General features: G+C 47.7%; 1 protein-coding gene across 9 annotated transcripts in view; it reads right to left on the bottom strand.

Annotated features, from left to right (window-relative positions):
- gphna (gephyrin a) overlaps positions 1 to 26,771 on the bottom strand; it is a 69,785-nt gene extending 43,014 nt beyond the window's left edge. For all 9 annotated transcript variants that reach the window (XM_072699046.1, XM_023825283.2, XM_023825285.2 and 6 more), the window contains exons 1-4: positions 26,620 to 26,771; positions 9,222 to 9,300; positions 2,443 to 2,500; positions 2,264 to 2,356 (exon numbers count right to left, since the gene is read on the bottom strand). In XM_072699046.1, coding sequence (XP_072555147.1) covers positions 2,264 to 2,356; positions 2,443 to 2,500; positions 9,222 to 9,300; positions 26,620 to 26,683 — 294 coding nt within the window. In that variant the 5' untranslated portion in view covers positions 26,684 to 26,771. The remainder of the gene's footprint in view (positions 1 to 2,263; positions 2,357 to 2,442; positions 2,501 to 9,221; positions 9,301 to 26,619) is intronic.
- Between the last annotated feature and the right edge of the window lie 233 nt (positions 26,772 to 27,004).

Raw genomic sequence — 27,004 nt, 5'->3', positions numbered from 1 at the left:
ACATGTCACGCCCCACCGCCCCACCACCCCACCGTGATGGAGCCAGGAAGTGGCATGCGTGAACCTCACGAAGAGGCACATGCATGAATGCAGAAGGCCTCTACATCCCAGAAACGGCGCTGTGTCAGCGTCTGTGTCTGTCTTGGCATCCGTGACAGCGTCTGCGTAAGTGTCTGCATCCGAGTCAGCGTTTCAGTCAAGTGGCTGTGTCTGCAGCCATAGCAGTATTTATAACAAGGTACGGTCATGTTTATGTCTGTAACATGCAACTATGTTATGGGGTAGCTGTGTCAATACCTGCACACAGACCAGCATATATAGCTACATATCTGTATGTATCTGTATCCATACAGGTCTGTGTCGATACCTGTATGTTTATACCTGTATCTCAGTGTCAGTACCTGTATGTTTATATCTGTGTCAGTACTGGTATCCCAGTGTCAATGTCGGTACCTGCAAGTCTATACCTGTACCTCAGTGTTGTTACCTGTATGTTTATACCTGCATCTCAGTGTTTTTACCTGTATGTTTATACCTGTATCTCATTGTCAATACTTATATACTTATATCTGTGTCTCAGTGTCTGGGACAATACCTGTACCCTGGTGACAATGTTGGTACCTGCATGTTTATACCTGTATTCCAGGGTCTGTACCTGTATGTTTACATAAGTATGTCAGCACCTATACCTGAATGGTTATACCTGTATCTCAGTATCAGTACTTTGTAGAACTAGAACTTTTTAGAACTTGGTGATCAGTGGTCATTGTCAACACACCACAGCGCGCAACAATGAAATGTGTCCTCTGCATTTAACCCATATGTGACTTTTTTGTGACATAGCAGGGGGCAGCTAATTCAGCGCCCGGGGAGCAGTGCTTGGGGGTGGTACCTTGCTCAGGGTACCTCAGTGGTGCTCTGCTGGTCAGGGATTCGAACCTGCAATCTTTCAATTACAAGTGCGCTTCCTTAACCATCAAGCCACCACTGCCCACTTGTATGTTGATATCTATATCTCATTGTCTGTATCAGTACCTGTATATCGGTGTCCATGGCAGTACCCGTATATTTATATTTGTATGTCAGTATCAGTACCTGTCTATTTATATCTGTATTTCAGTGCCATTTCAGTATCTGTATATTTATATCTGTATTTCAGTGCCATTTCAGTATCTGTATATTTATATCTGTATTTCAGTGCCATTTCAGTATCTGTATATTTATATCTGTATTTCAGTGCCATTTCAGTATCTGTATATTTATATCTGTATTTTAGTGCCATTTCAGTATCTGTATATTTATATCTGTATTTCAGTGCCATTTCAGTATCTGTCTATTTATATCTGTATTTCAGTGCCATTTCAGTATCTGTCTATTTATATCTGTATTTCAGTGCCATTTCAGTATCTGTATATTTATATCTGTATTTCAGTGCCATTTCAGTATCTGTATATTTATATCTGTATTTCAGTGCCATTTCAGTATCTGTCTATTTATATCTGTATTTCAGTGCCATTTCAGTATCTGTATATTTATCTCATTCGCCACGCCGGTGTCAGCCCCTGTATATTTATACTTGTACACGGTTGGCTGCCTGTATCTGTGTCACTGTCAGCATCTGTAACTGTGTCAGTATCTATTTCAGCATCAGAATCTGTATCTATCCAATCTCATGTCTGCCTCCATGTCCACGCCTAAGGCAGCAGCAGCAGAACGCTGACTCGGGAGTCCTCCCTGCTCTCTGCCTCACTGGAGACCGCCCCCCACCCCCAGCAAGCCTAAAAAAAAAGAACCCCGTGGCCCTTTGCTGGATTAAGCCAAATAAGCGATGCTAAGCTTGCTAAACGCTGCACCTCACAGCTGTAGCAGAATACATGGCATATTCCGCTTGTGTGAATATTATTACTTGTTATTTGCATACTGCCTTTTCCGTGCCATATGTAATCAAGGCAGTGCAGCTACAGTGCAGAGCAGTACCAGTTTATCCTGGACATCTGCCTTCTAGTCGGGACAGGGAGGAATTTGGAATCTTTGTCTGGTTAGGGACACTGTCGGCCTGTAAAGATCGCTTATGTAAATTTCGGATTACCGTTCAGACTTAAGGGTGGATCCTGAAACAGGGTGAGGGAAAGTAGCGCTAAGCTAGCGCGCGATCGGGAGCCGGGGACGCGTGCACACGACATGCAGCCGACATGCTCGCACGCCGCTCGCACTCACGCACACTCACATGGACACAAACACAAATAGGTGGTTCCCCATGTACCTCGGGCGTGACATCGCGGGGGGCGAAACCAGTGCCCCCGGTAGTCAGGATGAGGTTCAGCTCTTTCTCGTCACACCAGTCCACCAGAGTCTCCTGTAAAAGAGACGAAGGGTCAGTAAAGGAGATGCCCCAGAGGCTGCTACAGACTGATGTGCGGCAACAGGGGAGGGTGGTGTTACCTTGATCTCATCGATCTCATCCGGGACAATTTTATAGGCTGCGACTGTTCCTCCCAGCCTGCAAGAAACGGAACACAGAATGCATCATCGACTTACACACAGAGCACCCCTCTCCAGGGCAGGGGATGCATTCACAGGCACAAAGCCCGAGTGAATAGGAGGAACCATTGAGTAAACAGACTCATTGACTTCATATCCATGTTATGCATAACAACACACTCCCATTGAAAGAGAACAGAACTACAGGCGAAGGCCAAAGAGCAAAAACTGTGGCTGATTTGGCTAAATGGTCAAATCGGTTTCATTCTCTCCTCCCACTAGTAGGTTTACAAACACTTAGCCCCCCTGCTGCTCTTTAAAGGACCTTCTATGCATTTTATCTTTAGCAGCACATTGTGAAATAAGTGATTAAATACCTAGTTCAATGCCAAAAAAAATTCATTGCCAAATCTGTGTGAACAGTTCCAAAAGCTCATTGGTACTGGCTCAAACTAAAACCATACATACAGATTAGAATTTTGTTGCAGGAGAGCTCTGTAAAAGATAGCATTTCTGTAGCTTTCACATTTCAAATTGTATCTACTGTCGCCCTCTTGTGGCAGATGCACCTAATGGCCTACATTAAAAATTTCCGAAGTACGAATTGTATTTTTGATTTACATTAAAAATAAAGCCGATGCGTGCACAGGCGATATTTTGTAACTTGTCACAAACGCACTTTTGTAGCTCATAACATTACTTAGTGATTATTAATACAGTGGTACCTCAGAACTCGAACTTAATCCGTTCAGAACTCGAGTTCGAATCCTTAAAAGTTTGAGTTCTGATCGAATTTTCCCCATAAGAAATTATGGAAAACCTATTAATTGGTTCCCGTCCCCAAAAACTTAAACCTAAATATGTTTTTTTAGCATTTAAACACAAAATGAACAGGATAAAACAAGAAGAGCATATACTGTACTAAACACATCTAAGCACATATATCAAAACATTTTTTTCTTAATGGCTTCCAAAACGATAAAGAATGTACCCCAATACTACCGCAAGCCACTGCACCAACACTAGACTACGCCATGCGGTCCATTATTTATTTTTATTATTACTCTGTATTCATTAATTTGTTCGTAAATCGCAAACTTTTATGTTGGAACATTTGTACAACTATTGCGTAACTTTTTGGTAGAGCAAAGGCTACCAAAATGATATAAAGTACAGTGTGTTACCTGATATTTTCAATAAAAAAGCATTATCACCAACAAACGATGCTATCACAGCTAATGCGAACCTGAGACTGAAGCGTTCCCTTTGTTTCCGCTGAGAGACGTGCCGCATGCTGCGCATACAAGTTATCTTAGGTCGGCGCTCACGGTTCGACTTCTGAGATTCAGATCGAGTTCTAGGTAATTTTTTTTTTAACTGGTTGGTTCGACTTAAGAAATTCGAGTTCTAATGAGTTCGAGTACTGAGGTACCACTGTACTACTTTATTAGACAAAAAGTAGCGCTTTCCTCAGCGCAGGGCTACAGACAATGAAAACAAGACAGCAAAACAAATTTTTAAAATGCAGCGCGGAGGCCCCTCCTGTGCCCTTGAGTCAGTAAAATAACTACATGCTACATTAGCGGCTCCTTCCCCATAAAGGCACACAGACATCACGGGTGGGGTTCCTACTTCAGGCACAGTCATTATCACCATCGTAAAAACAGTCAATTAGCACTAATAAGAGAAAGACAACAAAAGTCAAGAAGGTACTTTGGCTCATAAAACTATATTCAAAATTGGCCTAAAGGTGGGTTTGCTAAGGGGGACAAGGCAGTTACAGCAGCGGGCTTTTTCCCTTCCCCAAATTACACGACGTAAATCTATAATATTGCGCTGCTTCCTGCTGCTCTAAAATCTCTCTGAAGCTTTGCTGGTGGTTTCAGACGCTAATGAACTGTACTACTTCAAGCCTCAGAATGGGAGGGGCGGAGGAAAGAGAAATTTTATTACTTCGTGACAACCGACGACAGATCTCAGTATGGCTCACACCTGCTCCTGCGAGTCGCTGGGACCCCCGGCGTGAAACGTTAGCATGCTGCCACACAAGGAGGCTAACATAAAAATGAAAAAAGGACTGTGGCATTTACACCTACACAACCGTAATAACTTTGTTATGAGTTTTAACGGTAATGCTCTAAGTTTTAATAAGACGACGCGCACGGTACATCAACCTTCCAGGATTGAAGCAAACGTTTCTGCACCATTGGTTATCATCCCGTGGCGCCGGAGAGGGCGAGACCAGCTAGCTGCAACAGCACCACCCGTCAGGTGTGGATGGAAAGGGAATTGCAGGTGCAAATTTTATTCCACCGTTAATCTCTGCACACGTGTCCTATAGAAACAATGGACAGCTGGAATGTCAGCCTACTGGTGCACAAAACGGGGCCATTAAATGAGCTAGCAATAAATAAAGACGGTACTTAACAATTAACAAAACATAGGTCCAGGTAATATACAAGGCATATGAACATGTTTGGTGCGCAGATGGCCAATTTGGAATTATAGAGGAGCACAAAAGGTACATTTTTTTGTGATTGGGGAGACCCTGGCACTGGTGCCTGAAATTCAGCTGCTACAAACCAGATTGCATTGAGGGGGGGGGGGGGGCAGGAGATCAGGCTGGAGGCTCATTTGCCATAAGAGAGAGACAGCAAACAAAGAACACAGTGTAGTCAAACAAAACAGAGGTAAGTGATGCAATCTGAGAGGCTTTCAAGCCTAAGTCCGATATGTATCTGCGTAGCTATTCCTCTGGGTACTGGGCCTGGAAAACAGTCCTACCACGTAGGTGAAAATTAGATTCTTTTTCATTTCCTGTTCCGAAAGAACTGGAATGTGAGCTTTAGAAGTCACCACCATTACCTCCTTTTTTGTTTTCTTTAAGTCCTTCAGATTTTATTTTTATTTCCGAGCCAAAATGAGATGCGGAACACAAAGTAGCAGGGCTCTTTCACCTAGTTTCCAAGGAAACCTCTGTCTGCGGAACTCACGGTCGGGATGAAGAGATCTGGGTGGCTCGAGTGTGGCTCTGGCAGGTATTTCCGCGATGGGGCCCGGTGCACGCGTGCATGTGGTAACGCTTATCACGGGGCCGCGCCTCAGGGCAGGGAAATTCTCACTTAAGCAAACGACACTGGGTTCGTGCCTTTCATTAACCTTCTCACCAGGAAGAAACTCCAGAAGCTTTAGGAAGGCTTAACGGCAAAAGGGGGGGGGGGGAAATCATTGATATATACAGATAATTCATCCACGAAATAACCGAGAGCTCTGAGGATGCAGCGTGTGAAAAAAGGATGAGGGAAGCGGAGAAATTAAATCAGAGGTGACTGAAGAGGGTAAGACTTGTGCGAGACATGGCGTCTGTGAGGAAAAAAGAAAAGAGAGAGAGGTAAAGAGGGCACAGGGCGGGAATATCTCTGGGTATGAACCGGCCCCTGCGGCAGGCTGGGGCAAAACTGCCTTAAGCTAACTTCATACATAATTACTGCAAAGCCTTGGCTCAAATTGGTGGATGTCTGACATGTGCAGTCAGTATATCAACATCCTATTAGACAAGTCTCAAAGTTACTCCTAGGCTAACAGGAAGCAAGAAAATCATTGCTAGTCCCTATGTCAACAAACAAACAAAAAAAAAAGTCAGATAACAGTGAATATGACAACAAAGACCAGGCTCAACTTCACCAGTCACTAAACCTGGACTGAGTACTGGAGATATAATCACACAAGCGCCAAACAAACTTTTCACTTGTTTGTATTTCTGTCTTCTTAGGCTTGCAGATGTTTGGATCCATGTTAGCTACTGGCCACATGAGCCTCCCTTTGCTGGCAGGTGAATGTATAAGTCATGCGATCTTCAGAGACAAACACCGACGGACGACTGGGTGCGTGTTCCGGGCTCGGCGACCTTCCACCTGGCACCATCACAGGGTGGCAGTTCGCTGTATTTCTGCCCTGCTAGATCTGCCCTGGCCAGCCGCAAATAAAGCGATTGTGGAGTGAGAACATCCAGGAGCAAGTTCAGCTGCGAAGTGGTCGCCCACCCAGGCTCACGGAAAGGGGGCTGATTACCCGACATTAATATCCAACCTAAATGGCAACAAAACCCACCAATATTCCAATATCTAATGGAAAACCTTCCCAGGACAAAGGGTGGAATGGAAGCTGGTGTCCATATACTTTTGCCCATATAGTGTAATGCAGGGGCAAAGACGACAGTAAAATAAATGTGTCCAGCAAGGAAGCAAGCAGAAGGCAGCGTGTCGCAGCCTCCCTGCGGCCCGTCGGGCGGAGGCCCGAAAAGGCTGAAGCATGTGTCTCTGGCAGCAATTTATTAGCAACTGTTTTCCTCTGCTAATTTGGGAAATTGATGTGGGACGTTAAGACCCAAGTCACCCGGCGGTGACAGGCTGTGATGAGACCTGCCGGCAATCATCACTCAGCCACCGGCACGTAAAGCGAGAGGCGTCGCGCGGAAGCGGCGAGGGGCGACCAAAGAGGCGCGTGGGCAAAACTCAGAGGACGGTCAAGAGCGTGGCAGTGAGGCCGTGCAAGTCGCCCCCTGCCTGTCAGCTCTCTGCCGCGGCCCGCACCACCTGTCCCCGTCGCGGCTTCCTGCGGGCACGGCCTCACGCTGGCGGGGTGACGTCAGTGGGACCAGTGCGAACCGTCGCTGGGGCGGTTAAACCTGCCTCGCCTCGTAGCCTAATGAAACCACCGCAACTGCTGGGAAGTTTATATGAAGCTAAACACTTTGCAGTTTACAGTGTTAAATATCACCATTTCAGCCTAAAAAATACCTCAATTAAACTTACTCATCAATGTTCCGTAACTGCATGTCCAGTAGAGGGGCTATTTGCTTACTTAAATTCCCTGTCTATGTATGTCTATCTGTCTATTTGATTATATATTTACTTATTTATCAACGTATCAATGTTTCCATCCATCCCATGCTGCTTCTAACTAGGCAGAAAGCCTGATGCTAAAAGTATGTGTTGTGGATTGTCTTGCATGTTATAAGTTATACCAGGGACAGACCCACCAAGACATATTCTTGTATGTTTAACATGCTTGGGCAATAAAGATCATTATGATTTGGATTCTGTCGATTCTGGAGGCTTTCCCGAGGTAAAAACACATTCGCACACCGTGAAACAATTTCGAGAGCCCAATTCACCTCACTGCGTGTTTTTCAGACCGCAGGAAGCTGGCGCTGTACCCAGAGGACACCCACTTGTGCTCAGGGAGAACATGCAAACCCCATTAAAAGTACCCGACATCTCCGGGATTCGACAAAGTAGCGATTTGCGTAAGACGTCAAATGCCAACGACAGGCGGTTCCTGCAGAAGACCCGACCGGGAAGAAAAGTTCATTGAAGTGTCAGTTTTGGCTACAGGTGCCAGTGGAAGTTTCTGAGACCTCGAGCGGGCAGGCAGAGGTCCAGGACTGTACTGCGTCTCGGACAGGCAAAGGTCCAGGACTGTCCTGCTTCTCGGGCAGGCAGAGGTCCAGGACTGTCCTGCGTCTCGGACAGGCAGAGATCCAGGACTGTCCTGCGTCTCGGGCAGGCAGAGGTCCAGGACTGTCCTGCGTCTCGGACAGGCAGAGGTCCAGGACTGTCCTGCGTCTCGGGCAGGCAGAGGTCCAGGACTGTCCTGCGTCTCGGGCAGGCAGAGGTCCAGGACTGTCCTGCGTCTCGGACAGGCAGAGGTCCAGGACTGTCCTGCGTCTCGGGCAGGCAGAGGTCCAGGACTGTCCTGCGTCTCGGGCAGGCAGAGGTCCAGGACTGTCCTGCGTCTCGGGCAGGCAGAGGTCCAGGACTGTCCTGCGTCTCGGACAGGCAGAGGTCCAGGACTGTCCTGCGTCTCGGACAGGCAGAGGTCCAGGACTGTCCTGCGTCTCGGGCAGGCAGAGGTCCAGGACTGTCCTGCGTCTCGGACAGGCAGAGGTCCAGGACTGCCCTGCGTCTCGGGCAGGCAGAGGTCCAGGACTGTCCTGCGTCTCGGACAGGCAGAGGTCCAGGACTGTCCTGCGTCTCAGACAGATGGACCCTAACCCTCGCGCTGCTGCGCTTCATGTATGCCGGGCTCCGGCTGCGGCAAAGTCAGTCAGAGTTCACAGCATTTATTATTATTATTATTATTATTTACTTATTTTTTTAACTTTGCTTGAAAATCTGCTCCAGTCGCTGTGCTTAACTGCAGGTTTCACACTCTTAATAATATCTGGGGATTCAGCTCAAGATAGAAATTAGCACACGACTGTTACGTTATTCTTAGGCGAGCGGTGCCAATATTAGCTACGTCACACTGTCGTCATTACGCCGCGTGTTTATTTATAGTGCCAGAGGAAAAAAGGATTTGTGCCGTGATGATCCTCGGTTACAGCAGGCGCTGATATTAACGGTGTTACGCCATAGGTACGAGACAGCCCCCCTATAACGGGCAGAAGCCAGGACACCTCGTTTGACAGGACCTCATCCATCAAGCCCAGTCCTCCAGAGTGTCACATTCCAGAGTGAAATATCAAGAGTGACATGGGTGTAATTGGACTGAAATTAATCAATTATGTAAATGACACGTTACATGCTGGTAATTGACCCCCAGTCCCAGGGGCTGGGGGAGGTTCTTGGGAAGGAGAAAGGAGAGGATGTGACTCTGCATTTGTCTGCCCCGGGGGGGGGGCACCGCTTAGGGATTCGCTTCTACACATGCGTGCACGCAATTGGGGAGCTACTCACAGAGAGGGATCGTGGACGAGCTCTTTGAGGTTCACTCCACTGCGGTCCTCGGCGAGATTTCTGAAGCAACTGTCACTCACTGAAAAACAGATGGGGTGGGGGGAGCAGAAATGCGAATGTCAACATCACCAAACAAACATGCATCCCGACCCCCCCAATGCCATTCAGAGCACAACAACAGCCAGCGTAAGATCGAAATCCCATACTTATAACTTGCACATTTGTCACATTACATTCATTTTATTTTGCTGTTTTTCCCAAGGCGACGTACGAGTAGAGCAGGGTCATACAGTGTCCCTGGAGCAATTGGCGGTAAAGGGCCTATCTCAAGGGCCTGATGATGACGTCACTCTGCAAGCCATGGGATTTGATACGGCGACCTTCTGAGTCCTAACCTGCAAAGCCCCACATGGACCGTGACCACTGGGGTGGACATTAGATAGAGGACAGGTAGCATGGTATAAAGGACAGGTAGCATGGTATAAAGGACAGGTAGCATGGTATAAAGGACAGGTAGCATGGTATAAAGGACAGGTAGCATGGTATAAAGGACAGGTAACATGGTATAAAGGACAGGTAGCATGGTATAAAGGACAGGTAGCATGGTAAAAAGGACAGGTAGCATGGTACAAAGGACAGGTAGCATGGTATAAAGGACAGGTATGTGTAGCTGGAGAGGGAGGGGGGCAGCTCCAGTTTAAAGGGAAACACGTAATGCTTGCTTTGGTATTAAACCACCCTATTTAGCCACCCTGGCCCCCCTTTGGCATGAAGACATTTTTTACGGCACCAGGAAGAGAAGGTGGACCGTCTGCAGCAGCGTTCATATATGTGAGTGCATGTGTGCATGCGTGCACGTGCATTAATGCAAGGGTGCATGTGTGTGCAGAATGGCCCCTTGGAAAAAGCCTGGAGTGTGTGTAGTGGGGAGGAGGGGTTGGTTTATGTGCCCTGAACGTGCCTCTGCACATGTGTTCAGGAAGGACCCGCCAAATCAGGCAGGGCCATTGGGAAAGGTGATCTGCGCGGGAGGGCAGAGACAGACAGACAAAGCGGGAGAATCGGACTGCAGTTGGGACAGGCTTCAAAGGAATATTAATATCGCTGGAGAGCACTCCACCAGAGCCCCCACCCATGCACAGAGGCAAAAGGAAGCTGAGGGAGGAAGAGGAAGAGGAAGGCAGAGCTCCGTCATCTCGCCGCGGATCTGGGCTGACCCCGACGTCATGAGCAAGGCCGGCATCCTCTACTCAGAGACACTAACATCCACCATGTATAAGGAGACTATTATGTGTGGCAGTAGTGGTAGTGCTATTTTCAGGATGTCACGTGCAACATTTTATTCAGAAGGCACAACTGCAAATCCATTCTGGACCATGCACTGGGCCCACAGCTGCCACGATACCTGTTCAGCCTTCAGATCTCTGCATTGGTATTCGAGGACAATAGGGATGTGTATGGAAGAGGCGGGGCTGTGTGGAAGGGACATGATTTCACAGAATTCAAAGAAGGGGCGGGGCTGAATGGGAATGGGCGGGGCTGCTGGGCAGGGTCAAAGGAGAATGGGTGGGGCTGCATGGGAAGGGGCAGGGCTGCAAAGGGAGGAGGTGGGCCTGCAAGGGGAAGAAGTAGGGCTTTGGGGGAAGGGGTGTGGATGCATGGGAAGTGGTGGAACTGCTGGGGAAGGGGCTAGGCTGCAGAGGAAGCCATGGTTACATTGTTTCTGCATTTTGATAGGAGTAACCGGCACACTGCATGTTTCCTATGCACTCATACTCCAGTCCATGGTACCCGGCCCCTCAGTGCTGCGCCGCCGACAAGTCGACCGACTGCAGTCAAAACGAGCCTGAGATTAATGACGTTCTGCGAAAAGCCCATTACCGGGGACAAATATTAAACAAGCTTTCGCCGTGCATGTCACACGGGAAACACCGGAGGGGCCGGAGTGGCAGGAATCACAAAGCCGCGATCTCACACGTCAAGCCCTCTGATGCCCATGTCACACCTCTGAGAAGCCAGCCCACGTCCTTCAGCGATGTTCACGCGCCAGTGTCAGCCTGCCTTCCGGACGGCAACCAGCATTTATATTAACCACAGCTCTCAAACTTCATTTTTAATTTTTCATTTACTGTTGTGTTACTCCATAACCCTCTGTACCAGGATGTACAGGGGCACGAGGGAGGGATGCTCTCTGGAGGGGATGCCAGGCCATCAGAGAACGCAAGCACACTACGGGCAATTTAGAAACATCAATCAGCCTAACTGCATGTCTTTGGACTGCAGGAGGAAACCAGAGACCCCGGGAGGAAAACCACACAACACAGGTAAGACATGCAAACTCCACTCCACACACACAGGGGGCAGAACTGGGATCCGCCAGCAGGAGGCAGAGGTACTACCCACTCAACCCCTATGCCTCCCTTATTACATTTGGCAGAAATCCGGTTCCTGGGGACCCACAGACAGTCCACGTTTTTGCTACTGGGCTGGGAGGGAGCAAAAACATGGACCGACTGTGGATCACCGAGGATCGGAATGGGAAACACTGCTTGTTACGTGCCGTAAGTTTGGGTTACGTGCCGTAAGTGTTACGTGCCATAAGTTTAGGAGGATGCCTGCAGGTCCTTCGGACGTCCTGCCCACTCGCCGATTGGTCAACTGCTCCCTCGACTCCGCCCTCTGGACCTGACCCCGCCTCCCTTGCCCTCGGAGCAGTTTCCGGTTCATCGGCTGAAGAGATTTCCGCTACTTGCTTCTTGCCTGCTAGCTCGCTCTTCGTTCGCTTTGCTTTTGGTTTGAATGCTCGTGTATGACTGTTTTGCTCTTGACTTCCGATTTCCGATTCCGATGACATGGGGAAACCCACGGTAGCTCAGAGGGAGCAAAAACATGGACCGACTGTGGATCACCGAGGATCGGAATGGGAAACACTGCTTTAGATGACATGGAGAAACCCACGGGAGCTCAGAGGGAGCAAAAACATGGACCGACTGTGGATCACCGAGGATCGGAATGAGAAACCCTGCTTTAGATGACATGGAGAAACCCACGGGAGCTCAGAGGGAGCAAAAACATGGACCGACTGTGGATTACCGAGGATCGGAATGGGAAACAGAAAAAATATAATACTCCATCCATCCATTTCAATGAGGCACCTGGTCCTTGACCCTGGAAGGCACCGTGGGAATCACTAGGCAGCACACAATCTGTATGCCAGATATCATTCCCGTGCTGGAGAGTCTCACCCCGTCTCACTCTCTTACTCTCATTTACACACAGGATGCCACCTCTTTACTCCATCTGCACATCTAAGGACAGGAAGTACTGGGGAGGGCAGAGCGTGTGGTCACAGCTGAACCCGCAGCTCCGAAGGCGTAAGGAGACGGTGCCGGTCAGTGAGCCGGGGATTCTCTGCGGGATTAAAGGAAATACGGAAAAAATGAGAGCTTTATCGGGATCAAAGGATAGGGAAGAAAAGGGAAAGGATATGAAAGAGAAACCGAAAGATCTGGTATCCTCATTCCAAATGGCCCGATGCAAAGTGAAATACAGGGACAGCCATAATAGAAGATAGCTTAACCAAATATAAGCCTGCCGTATCTTAGCAACCCCACTAATGACGAACAGAGCGGCGGGGGTAGGAACGGGAGCTCGTCCCTGATCTACAGAGTAACGCCCCCAACCACCCCCCCCCCCCCCCCCCATGTATCCCAATTCCCATGAGAACCCCCAACGCCTCCCCCCCCCCCCCCAGCTCACCCTTGGGTCTGCTCTCAACGCATTCCACCCGAACCCGGTCAGTCCGACTCGCAGCCCCGAGCACAGACCTCACTGCCTCTGTGTCCGGGTTTGATGAGGCAGGGGGTTAAAAAAAAAAAGGAGGCAAGATGAAAAGATGGAGAGGGAGGGAGAGGCTGTACACTTTCCTACCCCCCCCACCTCATCTGCCCATGCGGTCAGAAGCGCTTAGCCCTCGCTTGGGGCTGATGTACGAATCGATGAGGAGCACTCTCCCATTCGCAGATGGGGGGTTAGGGTGCGACAATAAGGCCGTAATCTGTAAGCTGCATTTCAAAGCACCTTTCCTGTACGACACGCTTCCCAGATAAGCAGATGAGCAAACGCTATTTATAACCACGAGACAAAGCCACCAGATAGCTTAGTGCAGATTAGCGGCCCGGCTAACGAGGGGCGCTCTGCATTGCAGCTGTGCCAGAACTGCGACCGCAGCTGCACATGGAGGGCCACTGCGCTGCTGCCGGGATCGAGCCTCTGCAGAAGCTGCCCTGGATCCAGGGTTTCAAAACACATCTCCTCTCTCTGAGACCATCCCAGGAAGCAGGGGGCAGAAGGCTGGGGTCAACCTGGATCACAGGGCACACAATTATACACTATTGGCAATTAAGAGATAGTAATTAGCTTGACTGCATGTCTTTGGGCTGCCAGAGGAAATTGGAATTCCAGCAGGAGACTCAGGCAATGCATGGGAGTAACATGCAAACACCCCATAGAGAAAAGACGGGGGAGGGGTTCAGGCACACAACCTTGGAGGTGTGAGGCAACACTGCTGCCCAATGACAGAACAAGAATCATTTAAATCAATTTCTGGAGGACCAGGGCGCTCTCGGTTACTGCGGATCGGCTGAAGGGTAATCGTGTTGGCAAGGCGCTGTGGTCAGTGCTCTGCCTCGGCACGGCCCTGCAGGACGTGACCAGGTCTAAATCCGAACCGCAGGCCCAAGGGAATGGAGAGAAGAAAGCCGTCCAAGTCTCAAAGAGAGAGGAGAACACAACCTGAAAATCACAGAGATATCTGACAGCTGGAAATCACAGTGACAACAATATCTGACAGCTGGAAACCAGAATGACACTGATAACTAACAGCTCAAAATCACAGTGACACTGATAACTAACAGCTGGAAATGACAATGACAAATATCTGACAGCTGGAAATTGCAGTGATACTGATATCTGACAGCTGGAAATCACAATGAAACAGATAACTAACAGCTGGAAATCAGAATGACACCGAAATCTGGCAGCAGGAAATCACAATGACACTGATAACTGACAGCCGGAAATCACAATGACACTGATATCTGACAGCCGGAAATCACAATGACACTGATATCTGACAGCCGGAAATCAGAATGACACTGATAACTGACAGCCGGAAATCAGAATGACACTGGTAACTGACAGCTGGAAATCAGAATGACACTGATATCTGACAGCTGGAAATCAGAATGACAATGATATCTGACAGCTGGAAATCAGAATGACACTGATATCTGATAGCTGGAAATCACACAAACTGTCACGAAACATCCTGTCTTCTCCTTCCACTCATTGGCTGAGGAGCATCTCACACAGAGTACAGCACCTTCAGTAAAGACCTGGGAGGAAGGGCAAAGCATTACAGCATCTCCACCATGATTATACATCATCATGGCACTCACTCCTTTCCTGGGGCGACAAGGAGTTGAGACACTGGGAACTGCCTACCAACACGAATGCACGCATGCACACATGCACACGCACACACACACACACACACACACACACACACACACACAAACACACACACACAAACACACACAAACACACATACAAACACACACACACACACACACACACACACAAACACACACACACACACACACACACACACACACACACGCCTAACCTGGTATGTCCCCATTTACTCAAAGTGAAGGAATGACATTTGCATTCCCCAATTCCTGCCTCATTATCAATGTTTTATTAACAGTCTTATAAATATTCAGGGCGCTTACAAATGAAGCTGTGAAAGGAACAGAACACATGATGATGTATGAAGGAGACAGACATTCTGCAGAAATGTGCAGCCCTAAGCCTCCAGTGTACCCCCCCACCCCCATTCATCATCTACCCTTCCACACCTCTTATGACAGCTTGCCAGAACAGGTCCAATTCTCTCTTTCCCCTTACTCAATCCTCAGCACCCCTCCCACCCTGAAACCCCACCCCCCAGGCTATCGACAGGAGATCTCCACCTCCTCTGAACCTACCCTTTATTTCATCCCCATGCGTTCCCACCCCCACTCCTTCTTCATGCGTACACACGTGACGCACTGAGCCAGTGGATGGCCTATTCCGGCACGTCCCATTAACAAGAACACACGAGTGGCTCTGTTCTCCCCCGGACGGTGGTAATTAACCAAAAGCCCCCAGCTTTACGGCCTCTTCCTCTGCAGTGTGCCCGTCGTGTGTTTATAACCCTCCGATACGTGACAGCGGTCTTGCCCAGCGAAACGCTAGAAGACCAAGTGTCCTTTGGCACGATGTTACACACTTCTATCGTGCTGGCAAGGAGACTGGTGTCAGACCAGAGACGGTGCTAGGTATCATTTATATTTCTTTACAGATGGTCCTCGCTTTACAATGGTTCGGCTTTTGATATTTCGACTGCGCGATGGTGCGATAGCAGTGCACGTTCAGTAGTCAACTTTGAATTTTCATTTGATCCCGGAAGATATGCTATACGATACTTCGGACTGATGCCGGCCAATGGCAGCATCCATCTAGCCAAGCTTCCAGGCTCTGTAGCCATTGCGAGCATAATCTTATCGGTGTTTAACAACGTATTTGTTTTACGTATTTATTTACTTTTCAATTACTGGTATTTACTGGCATCACTGTAATTATTTGTTTATTTACTTATTGAGTGACAGAAAAGAAACAAGAAAAAAAGAAAACAAACATACAAGGTCTGGGAATTACAGAGTCACCTGTCCCCCCCCCCACCCCCCAAGATAACAGCAAAATCCACTTAGGCGACTCCTTATGGCCCAGTTGTCCCTAAACCCGAAGGACACTGCAGCCCACTGACTTCCCGACGGAGCCATCTTTTACACTGAAGGCGACAGGACTGTCCGTGTCCTTTCATGTCTGCACCTCGATTACGGGGCGTACAGCTGTGCTTTGGCAGACGGCAAACTACAGCATGAAGCAAGTAAAACACTCCAGCCTAATGATGGCGAGCATTTTCCTAACAAAGAGCCTCCTTCCATTCAGACACGTCACTGCAATCCAGACGAATCTGCCTATAAACTTAATTTTATTTACTATCTACAGTGTTTGCGTAAAGTCTTTAGCGGGACCAAGATTTATGTAGAATGTCTGAGCTGCTAACTGGCATATGTTCACAAAAAGAATCAAAAGAGTACTTAAAAAAAATTTAAAAGAAGAAAATTAACTCACTTTTTAAATTCCCATTTGAATCAGCAGATTTATGGCATAAACTCTACGAAACGTTGTGTCTCATTTGTGCATTTTTATAATTGTCTCGCAGACCGACTGCGGCGTCGCCTAATCCTTCAGAGAACTGAGGCACGGTGACGACCCAAGTTAAACTTCGGAGACAACCTAGTTTAGCTTTTAACGCTAATATACGATACAAATTTCAGGAGACGCTCCCACTTGAGAGCCAGATCCTTCAAATTGCATCATCTGATTTATTATGTTCTTTATCAGCACAAATATTGCCCTCCATCTTAAATGTCAGCGTTAAAGGATTGAAAAAGGTCGTAAATGGGCAGCGAGGCACACAAACTAACGCTAACTGTAAAAATAGCACTTTGCTAACGATTAAACACTGAGTAATAAGGCCAACGGCAAGCTGTGCTCCTTTAATTACCTGAAGCACAGAAAGATGGAAAATGTCAGAAAACGTTAAAGACTGGGTGGGGTGGGGTGGGGGGGGGGGTCATGAATCATCTCTGCTGATCCCCACCATGTCCTTACGAATTTTCCGGAAGCGAATCCAGACCCCGTCACGTAGTCGAAGTAGACTTTCAAACATCAAAGGGAGCCGGCAAAGAGGCGAAAGCCAGACCGTGGCGAGGCCAGACGCTCCCCTCGGCGGGGGGGCGGGGGGGGGGTGTCTGTTTGGAGGGAGAGGCTGGCGCCGTCACGCCCGAGACGTGTTTAACAGCCCCTCAGCTGCACTGGGTCGCCTTGCTGAGCCCTGGGGGGGGGGACGGGGGTGGGGTGGACTCCAGAAGGAGCGGGGGGGGGGGGGGGGTGGAGAGTCACTGCAAGCTGGAACTGCACCTTGTCAAACTCACTTTGAATCGCCACCCGAACCAAGACCCAGTGGCCTCCAGTTCCCTGCACCTTCCCCATGCCCCCCCACCCAGCGAAAACCATTTTGGCTGTCTATCGTTTCTAACAGCTCATGCTGCAAATGAAACACCCCCCACACTTTCACTTTAAAGGTATCACTGTGCCACCCCTCCACACACACACACACACACACACACACACACACACACACACACACACACACGCACACACACACGCACATGTAGGGTAAACATATATTTATGGGGACCGCTCATTCATTTCAATGGGAAAAATGCTAACGCTAACTATGACAATCTTAACCCCTACCCAGCCCTAACCATAACCATAAGTACCCTAACAAAATACAAGAGTTTTTGCATTTTTAGTTTTTTCATAGCAGTCACCGTTTTTTATAAAATAGAGTTTTCCCTTATGGGGACCAGGAAACCGGTCCCCATAAGGAAAAAAAAACGGATATTTATCACGTTATGGGGACATTGTGTCCCCATAAGGATAGGTAAACCCGCTCGCACACACACACACACGCACGCGCACATACACACACACACACACGATGCTGACCGCTGAGGCACCATGCGGCTCGAAGGGGCATGACGGCACAGCCTGGTGGCCTCATGGCGGCACCTCGACCGGCTCTGACCGATTGGTCCCCCCCAAGCCCCCCTAAGCCCCCCCAGCGCATCTTCCTGCCAGCCTGTGAGCCGTAGGCTGGGCCTGTCCTTTGGAAGAGCACTCCAGTGCACCGGCCTGTTGGACCGGCTTCTGTCATAAAAACCGGCCTGGATACTCAGACACTTGGGTCCGTGAGTAATTTTCATTCAGCTTTACGAGGATTTTTCCATTCATAAGAGTAAAGTGAAATGAAAGAGCAAGCGGGGAAGTATCGCGCTGCTAAAAATACACACCCATCCAAGTCTATATGACGCAACACATACAACTAGATTAAAAAAAATATATAAGAATATACCAATTTTATCCATTATGTCGTTTTCTTTGTCACGGTCTAAGATAAAGTTTGTTTAAAGTTTGGGCAGTGGTGGCTTGATGGTTAGGGAAGCGCACTTGTAATTGAAAGATTGCAGGTTCGAATCCCCGACCAGCAAATCACCACTGAGGTACCCTGAGCAAGGTACCGTCCCCAAGCACTGCTCCCCGGGCGCTGAATTAGCTGCCCCCTGCTATGTCGCATATGGGTCAAATGCAGAGGACACATTTCGTTGTTGCGCACTGTGTGTTGACAATGACCACTGATCACTAAATTTTAATTCTAAAGGTAGCATTCACAAGATTCTCTGAGACTCAAACTGAACCTTCCATCTGTCTCGAAATTCTGACAAAGTATAAGGATCTATTACCACTAAATTAAAGTCTTAAATTATTTATTCAAATTTCCATGAAAGTCAGGGATCCTTCCGGTTATATTTTCACCACAGACAGACCCAACTCCTTCTTCTGCTGGTCAATATGTAATCAATTCATGTTAAGGATAATCCATATAACACATCATTTTTCTGACAGGTATTTTCCAATAGATGGAGAGAAACAAAAGTGTTTCTGACTTCTTTGGGTACCAAGGTGATTCAAATCAACCTAAACATACACGGAGGCCTTATGCTTCACGGACATTGGCTTAGACGTTTCCAAACAACCAGTGACACTGCAGTGTGCTGAATGGGTGCACGTATGCATGCGCATCGTTTTTGTCTCAGTAATTGTTTCAGTTCTCAGTCCTTTCTGTCCACTGGCATCCTCATTGCCCATTGCCCATGTTTCCGTTGCCAAGCCCACGAAGTGTGGTCCATCAATTAACTGCAGAAATTCACTGCTTGTTGCAGTGTGTGACTCTGTGGATTAAGCATCTGTGCCTGTGATCGGAAGGTCGGTGGCTCGAACCCCGTGGCTGGCAGAGAACAATATATACCTTCCTATTTACAGTGGTGGGTGGCTCAATGGGTTAGGATGCTGAAATCGGAAGGTTGCCGCTTCAAATCCCAGGATTGGCAGAGTGATTTCGCCATGGTGACCTTAAGCAAGGCCCTTAGTCCCCAGCAACTGCAGGGACTGGCTCTCCCAGCTTACTCAAAAAAAGTACGTCACTTTGGATAATAGCATCTGTTAAATAAATAAAACGTAAACAGAAAGGGCCAAACTGTCCAAGCTGGATCCTGCGTGGACCCGAAAGCGCAGCGTCAGCCGTCATGGGCTTCGCACGCCGCATGTGGAGCACGTGCAGCCCAGAGCACATGTGACAGCTACAGCTGCAAACTCTGGAGGGTTTCAAACAGACCTGCAAATGCACACGATGTCTCTTACTACAGATACTACGACAACATTAATGCACATCAAATCCAAACCGTAAACCTGCCTGATCTGACAACTCTGCGCATCTAAATACGAAATGGCAGAGAGGGTGACGCTCCTCCAGAACACAACGCATTTGTGAATGGATCTCGTCTTGAGTGTGGCAGCCCTCGGCCGTCACCCTGGTGATGAATGGCTCCCGGCAATGGGGACGCACGACTGCGGCCTCTCTGTCCAATCGGAGCGCGATGTGGGAATTCCCACCAGCGGCCGTGCGAGAGAGCGAACGCCGACCCCAAAGGCAATGGGGCAGCCTGCCCCAGCCCTGGAGGTTCAGCCAAGCTACGTAAAAGCCAGGAGATTAGCATCTCGCTCACCTTCCTATACTGACGCAGGATGTGAGGCAGGCAGCTGATTTTCTAGTTTTACTTTGCAATTCATGTGAAGTGTATACCTACCTATATGAACAAGGATATCCCCGTGCTTCATAAGATCAGCTCCACGCTCATCGAAGCCAGTATTGGACAAGTGGTTGCAGAAGAATGATGGATGGATGATTGGATGGATGGATGGACTGCTCTGAAATTACGGTAACAGTCTAGGTTTTGTCATCGACTTTACGGAGAAATGGAGCAAGCTAATTTGGCATGCTGCTAATTGTCACACAGCTGCCCATTTTGGCTTTCATTCGTAGCTATTTGCTCATGTCCTTAAGTACCTGGCCTGTCTGCTACAGACACAGTAACTGTTTAAACCAGCTCACCATAAACCCAGCTGGAAACGCAAATATGGCCCCTACTTTATTTAGCAACAGGACTGTCTGTGTCGCAGCTCCGACAGCACCGAGGCTTCCTGACACAGCAGCCGCAGCGGGGGGCATACAGGCCGCTCCAAGTGGGCCGGACTGCGGCCCAGCGGCTCTCCGGCGCCGCGGGACACGTTAGACGCCACCGCTGTAATGTACCACTTTGGGAAAACACGGTAAAGTGACAAAATTATACAGGGAAGGTCACACCCCCTCCCCCCCACCCCACGGGTGATTTTAACCCTTTATTTATTTGTTTGTTTGTTTGTTTGTTTATTTACGTGTATATTTCTTGCACCCTTCTTCTGCTACTGCATTAATTGTTGAGAAAGACAATGCAACGTTCTCCCCCTGATGTTATGCGGGGTTCCCCATCTTCTCTGGTTTCACCCCACAGCCCAGAACCTTGCTGATGTGAACTGGTATCACCACATCACCCATAGGTGTGAGACAACCACCCCCTTGCACCATGGTCCTGGGGGGATGTTATTCCCTATATATGGATGGTATGACAATAAAGCCCACTTGACTTGATTTGATTTGACTTCATAAGAGTACCTACAGAATATCATAATACACATCTTTTCATATAATTCAATTAAAATAATTGGTTGACTGCAATCGTTTCCTCCCCCCACCCTGGAGTATCTGTCCGCAGACTGGGGAAAGCCCAGGACACGGCGGCAACGCAAAGAACTCTGGGAAATCCCCTTCAGCAAAAGCGGCAGACATGTGCAGTTCTGGCACGGGCTCATTAAGGGTTCGCTCAGGCCGCCACACACTATGAAAGCGAAAAAGAAAGGAAGGAAGGAAGGAAGGAAGGAAGGAAGAAAGTAAGAAAGAAAAAGGCAAACGAATGGTCGGTCCCTGCAAACGAACGTGAGAAAGGGCCTGACGTACCAAATTCGTCCACATTTCCCAGATCCGCCTAATTGAAACAGACAGTGTTCCTTCAGATCGCCTGCTCGTCTCCTGCTTACCCGTGCCATAACTAACGGCATGACATACAGAATAAGGAAAAGCAATCTTCGCTGTATATGGCTGCCACATGCTCGGATAAATGCTTACCATACTATCCTTGCAGGGAATGTGAAGTGTAATTACATTTTTTTATGCTGAAATTAATCAAAATGAGTATTTGGAAATAGCCGTTCTGCATGGCCACTTGCGAGTATGTGTGTGACTGGGGGTCTGTTCATTTGATAAACTCAATTAAACGCAATTAGATCTTCACAAAGATGACAAAGATTTCCATCTTCATTTAATTTGGCCGAGGCCAAAGAACAGAATCTGGTAACAGGATTGATCTGTTACAGCCATTACTGCTGCAGAAGCACATATATATACACACACATACACTCCTCTTGCCCCTTTTTTTGCGATAAGTGAGAGGATGGACAGATTTAGGTGGCACAGAAAACAGAGAAACTTTTTTTTTTTCTCCTGCAGTAGCAGTACTACCTTGTGTTTAAAAAGAGCTGTTCTCAAGAAAGTCTGCGAGGGTCAGCCCAAAGTCGAGCTGGTTTTGAGGAATGACCCAGATGTCTGTGCTAAGCAGGCAGTGTGGAGAACGAGGACATCAGGGATAAAAAAAAAAAAAATATGAAAATGCATGTGCAAGGTGGGGACTCCTGGCCAGTGTGACGCGGCTCAGACTGCAGGGCCTCGGATGCCATAAGACCAAATGCTGCGTTCGGTAAAGAGCTGTTATAAAACAACGGCTGACATTAGAACTTGGCACCAATGAAAGCCTTCCAGTGAAAAAACCTTCTAATTCCTGAAAAGTCTGGCACATGCGATACCAAATTGAACTGTTCGTCTCCCCTGCTAAGCCAGAGTAAGTGTGAAATTATTGTCACTGTTGTTATGCAGGGCGGGGGGGGGGGGGGGGGGGGGATTGCTCACGAGTGCTTGGTACAACGCTGAGAGATTGAAGTAGCCACACCTATAAAACACCATCATCCCAGCATGTATCTCCAGGTCCACGCGTCCCTCTGTGATGACACAAGCAGGTGACCCTGAAGTGGGCTTGTCCACAAACCACACCCACATTTTTTGGGCCTCTAATCCTCTCGGCTTAGGAGCACCGAGGTGAAGCGGACAGGCAGTCAAAACAAACACGCCATTCCGCCAATTACTTTCAACTCTATGCAAATGCGAACTAATATTACAGATCCTGGACTTTGACAGGTTCATCTCTTCATCCCGGTTCGGTGAGACGTTTGACAGTGGGCAGAATTTTAAGTGGTTCTCTGGAAGGATGAGCTGAAGTGTCAGTGTGCTTGTTGCAGTAGCGTTGACAGCTTCTCTATGCAGAGTTTGTCCAGACCTGAAAAGCCATTCATATCACATGAGCACCTCAATCAATTACAGGAACAAAAAACGCTCGCCACGAACGACGCATTTGTGCTGATGGGACTTAAGTGAAAAGCCTCAAGTCAGACGGAGATTCCTGTACATCTCCATTAACGATGGAGATGTACAGGAGATATGCTCACATGCATCTGTCCTTCAGATGCAGAGTCTGTAAAAAGTTCCAGCCAACCAAAAATAAACTGCAGTGGCAGTTTTAGAAAGAGTCAACAAATGAGTAGGCAGGGGGGAACCTTAATGCCATCAAGATGTCGAACACCAAGATGGTGGACAGGAGTACAGTTTGATCTGACAAGTGATTGCTGGACCCTCAGACGGAATGCTGACAGAACACTGAGGTCTTTTACTGTACAGGAGGCTTGGGCAGTATCTAAGTTTTCATAGCTTCTGGATACTCACCGCGGAATACGGTATTTAGAGCGACACTATTCCAGTATGTTGAAATCTTGCCGATAAAATCTGCTGAGTAGGGGTGTGGGGGATGGATTAATCACCAAGATTTCACAATACCAGGGTAAACCCAGTTATCATACCGGCCGAGCCTAGTGTGTCGTTTATAATGTGCAACTAGGTGTTTTCTCCCCCTCCAGCTGATCAAAATTTGCCAAAGAATTCAGAAGGTCCCACAAACCCCCCCCCCCCCCACCCCACCCCCCATGCCTGCTGGAGATCACTGAGCTATTTACTTTTCGTCGCATGACGCCCAGATGAGGAGTAGCTCCCGAAACGGACTTTTCTCAATCCACGATTCCGATAGCCACCTGCATATAAACACCTCAAGGCAAACGTACAAATGTGAAAGAAGGAATGGAATTGCTGAATGAATACTACTGGCAGAAAGTCAGCTTAGCCCGCAGCTAATGTTAATACTCCAGCGATAGTAAAATAAAAGCAGTAATAACATGCTTTGCCTCACATGGCTCATACTGGTCAAATATTAAAGCTAACACAGGGGAAATAAAATCATAAGGTCATTTCTTTATAAGTGTGTAGACAGCATTGTCTAAAATTAGACTGGGTACCCGAACTATGGCTTTATGATAAACATATAACTTTGGGAGCCCGCCTACACAATTCCAAGAGGATCAAGTTCCCTGACTTGCTACTGTTGAAAGTGGGGAAAAAAAAAATAAAGGGAAAAAAATCTGTTGTCTGTTGCAGAAGTGAGATTTCCTGCTGAACCCTTTCATTGGCAATTCACCAACGGGTGAATTCCACAGCTTTGTTTGCAATGTCCAAGAGCCTGACCAAAATGCGTGCGAATGGGAAGCAAACTCCCATCACTGCATCATCCTTCCCTTCTGATTTAAAGTTAACCTGCATATATAGCAATAACATCAATAAAGCAATAGTTCAAAATTACCTTCAGAAAAGAGGAAAAGTGCGCTGCAAGAAATGCAATGCATTAACCAATATACCTCCTCTCAACGCACAAACAAAATACAAATGTCAACAGCCAACAGCCTAAAAAATGAGCAGAAAATACAACATAGGCAGGGTAATAAGTTCTACCACAACTACAGTCAAAGATGTTTCCATGCTTCAGTATTTCAGTGTTACCAATGGTCATCATGCATCACAGGACTGAAAACCTATATCATTTATCAGAAAGAACCGTAATGTGCCGGCGCCCCCTTGGTTATGTTCACACTGAACAGTTGCTGAGACACACAATCAGTAAATACCTGTTCTTGTATATTCTTGCCAAAGCAAACTACTTAAAAAGTCAAAACCGGATTTAATATGTCTGGAATTACTGCTTCCAGTTGGGAATGTTTTTCATAATGCATTGGGAGCCAATCTAGAATTTACAATTGCGTGGGTCAATGAAGACACTCATGAGCACCACAAGGGAATAAAAAATGCAAGGAACCATGCGGGAACATAAATGTCTCTCACCGGTTACCCACGGTGAACTGCTATCCAGCCGTAGTGACCGACACCACCTATACTGTGCTTCAATCCCCAGAAAAATATCTAAACCATCTAATCTAATCCCAAATGAATTTCAATGACAGCAGATCTGATTAAAAACAGCGCATGCCATAAATCTCATGATCCGTGGGGTTTCCCAATTTCCTAAGAGAAAGAAATAATATCTCAATACACAACGATGTCTAAATCATCAAAGTAGAAAAACGGCGTTTTTTTTTTTAAGTGCTCCTCCACGCTATCCGGTCTCTGCGTCGCTCCTGCTCACGCAAGGCGAATACATGGATGCCGGCGCTATTCACATTGTCAGGCGATGCTTGTCATCAGCAAGCATGTGTCTGCGCGACATGTCAGTACACTGCGGAGACGGCGCGCGTCTCCGCGCGGCATCAGCTGCCCCGCGCCTCCATGCAGCGGAGCGCCGGCACATTAAAGGTCTGTGGGGGAATCCCTCTCCCTCAAACCCAAGGAAAAGATGGGGGACCCTCCACCCTCCGTATTGCTGTTGTGCAGACCGCCACTAGCGCACTGCACTCTGATTGACGCCGTTCAGCACCACAAGCAATGGACAGCACTCTTTCTCTGTGTGGAAATCAGGAGGGAGGGGAGCCGTGGGGGGGGGGGCGGAGGGGAGCCGGGGGGGGGGGGGGCGGAGGGGAGCCGGTGGGGAGGGGGTGCGGGGTTTCCCTGCTAGATTTATGCCTTATGCTGTTTTATGCAAGCCACATAAATCAGTGTCAGTCAAGCTATTATCTTTACGAAGAGCATGCAAATATCAACAAGGTACAGATCGTCAAACTTTCTGACACGCAAAATTAAACGGTTTATTTTAGCTGACAACAGTGACGGTGTGAAGCATGCTAACATTCACGCATGTCTCGTTGATTTTTCGCTGCCCGGAGAACTGGATCAATAGTGCCCATATTCAAAAGCCGGAAAACCACCTAAAGAGAGGCAATAAATGAAAAGGCCACATCGTCCTGATGTATGGTGAATAACTAAGCAGCTGCTTTCGGAAATAACCTCTCCAACTTACCATACTTGTGATAATAACGGTAGAACATTATGTTCGAAGCATTTTTAGCCACTAATAGTACAGTCGAATGATGCCGAAAAGCAGAAAAACAAAAAATACCGTTATCCCAGATGTGAAGAATATCGTTCTGCCGTCATAATAGCGGGGAAGCTGCGTTTGCAAAGCGTTCAGTTTGAGAAACACACGTCTGATAGTAGACAAATTCCGCGCACATGCCAACATTTTTTTCCACCTAAAGAAAAATATTCAATTATACCTACGCTGACAATTTAAGCATGCTTTAAAAAGCATGCATTTGATTGCAATGATTTGCATTTACAACAAATTAGATGCATACTGGATCGATATGTCTAATTCCGCTTAATGAGACTGCTTCACATGTAACATTAAGTTAAGCGGGTTCGTCGATTTTTCATGTTTGAAAAGTATTGAACTAGCTAACATTCACCACCTAGCAGGATTGCTTGCCTGCTTACGGGACATGAATAATTCATCACACAAAACTGTTTCTTGACACAAAAATTGAACAGCGCGCCAGACATAAGCGTGTTCCTATTCAGCAATAAAAATGGACATCACCTTAGCCGCGAACGTCCAAACAAGGCACGAAAGATCACGGAAAGCTTTAAATCACCATCGCCTCTGAGGAGACGAGGAACAACTGAAGCAAACCCGAGCTTGTACAGGGAGAGCAGAGCACCACGGCAAGCACACCGTGAAATAAAGCGGCAACACGGGGAGCGACAGCGCGGACAACAGGCACAAATTACTCCACACGGGTCGCCACGGTAAAAGCAGGGGATTCAAGGTCATTCTGCGTTTACCTGTCAGAACTCCAACACGGATTTGGTGGTCGTGGTTTGTTAAAATCATCCCTTCAGACGCCATGTTTACCAGCGCTGTCGCCCGCACTGAGAAGCCGAGGCAGAGCCGATAGCCGAGCGCATCGAACTCCGGGGGAGGGGAGCCGACGTAAGAAGGAAAGATCAGTTGATTGTCGAACTACCAAACTGCTCCGTGCAGCGTTAAACAATGTCATTGCACGAAGACACGACAGGGCGAAACTGTATAAACTCCCGATCAGAGAGGTAGCCATTTGTCAGCAAATGGAAGGGCGATTTCCGTACAGGTTATAAGGATATCACATATAATTTGCAACGATAAGGAAAACGATAGATGGTTTAAGAAAGCATTCTCAATAAGGGTAAT

Source organism: Paramormyrops kingsleyae, chromosome 14 (assembly GCF_048594095.1).
Source record: "Paramormyrops kingsleyae isolate MSU_618 chromosome 14, PKINGS_0.4, whole genome shotgun sequence".
Taxonomy (NCBI): domain Eukaryota; kingdom Metazoa; phylum Chordata; class Actinopteri; order Osteoglossiformes; family Mormyridae; genus Paramormyrops; species Paramormyrops kingsleyae.
Note: the sequence above shows the minus strand (reverse complement) of the source record. Positions and strands in the feature narration are given on the sequence as shown.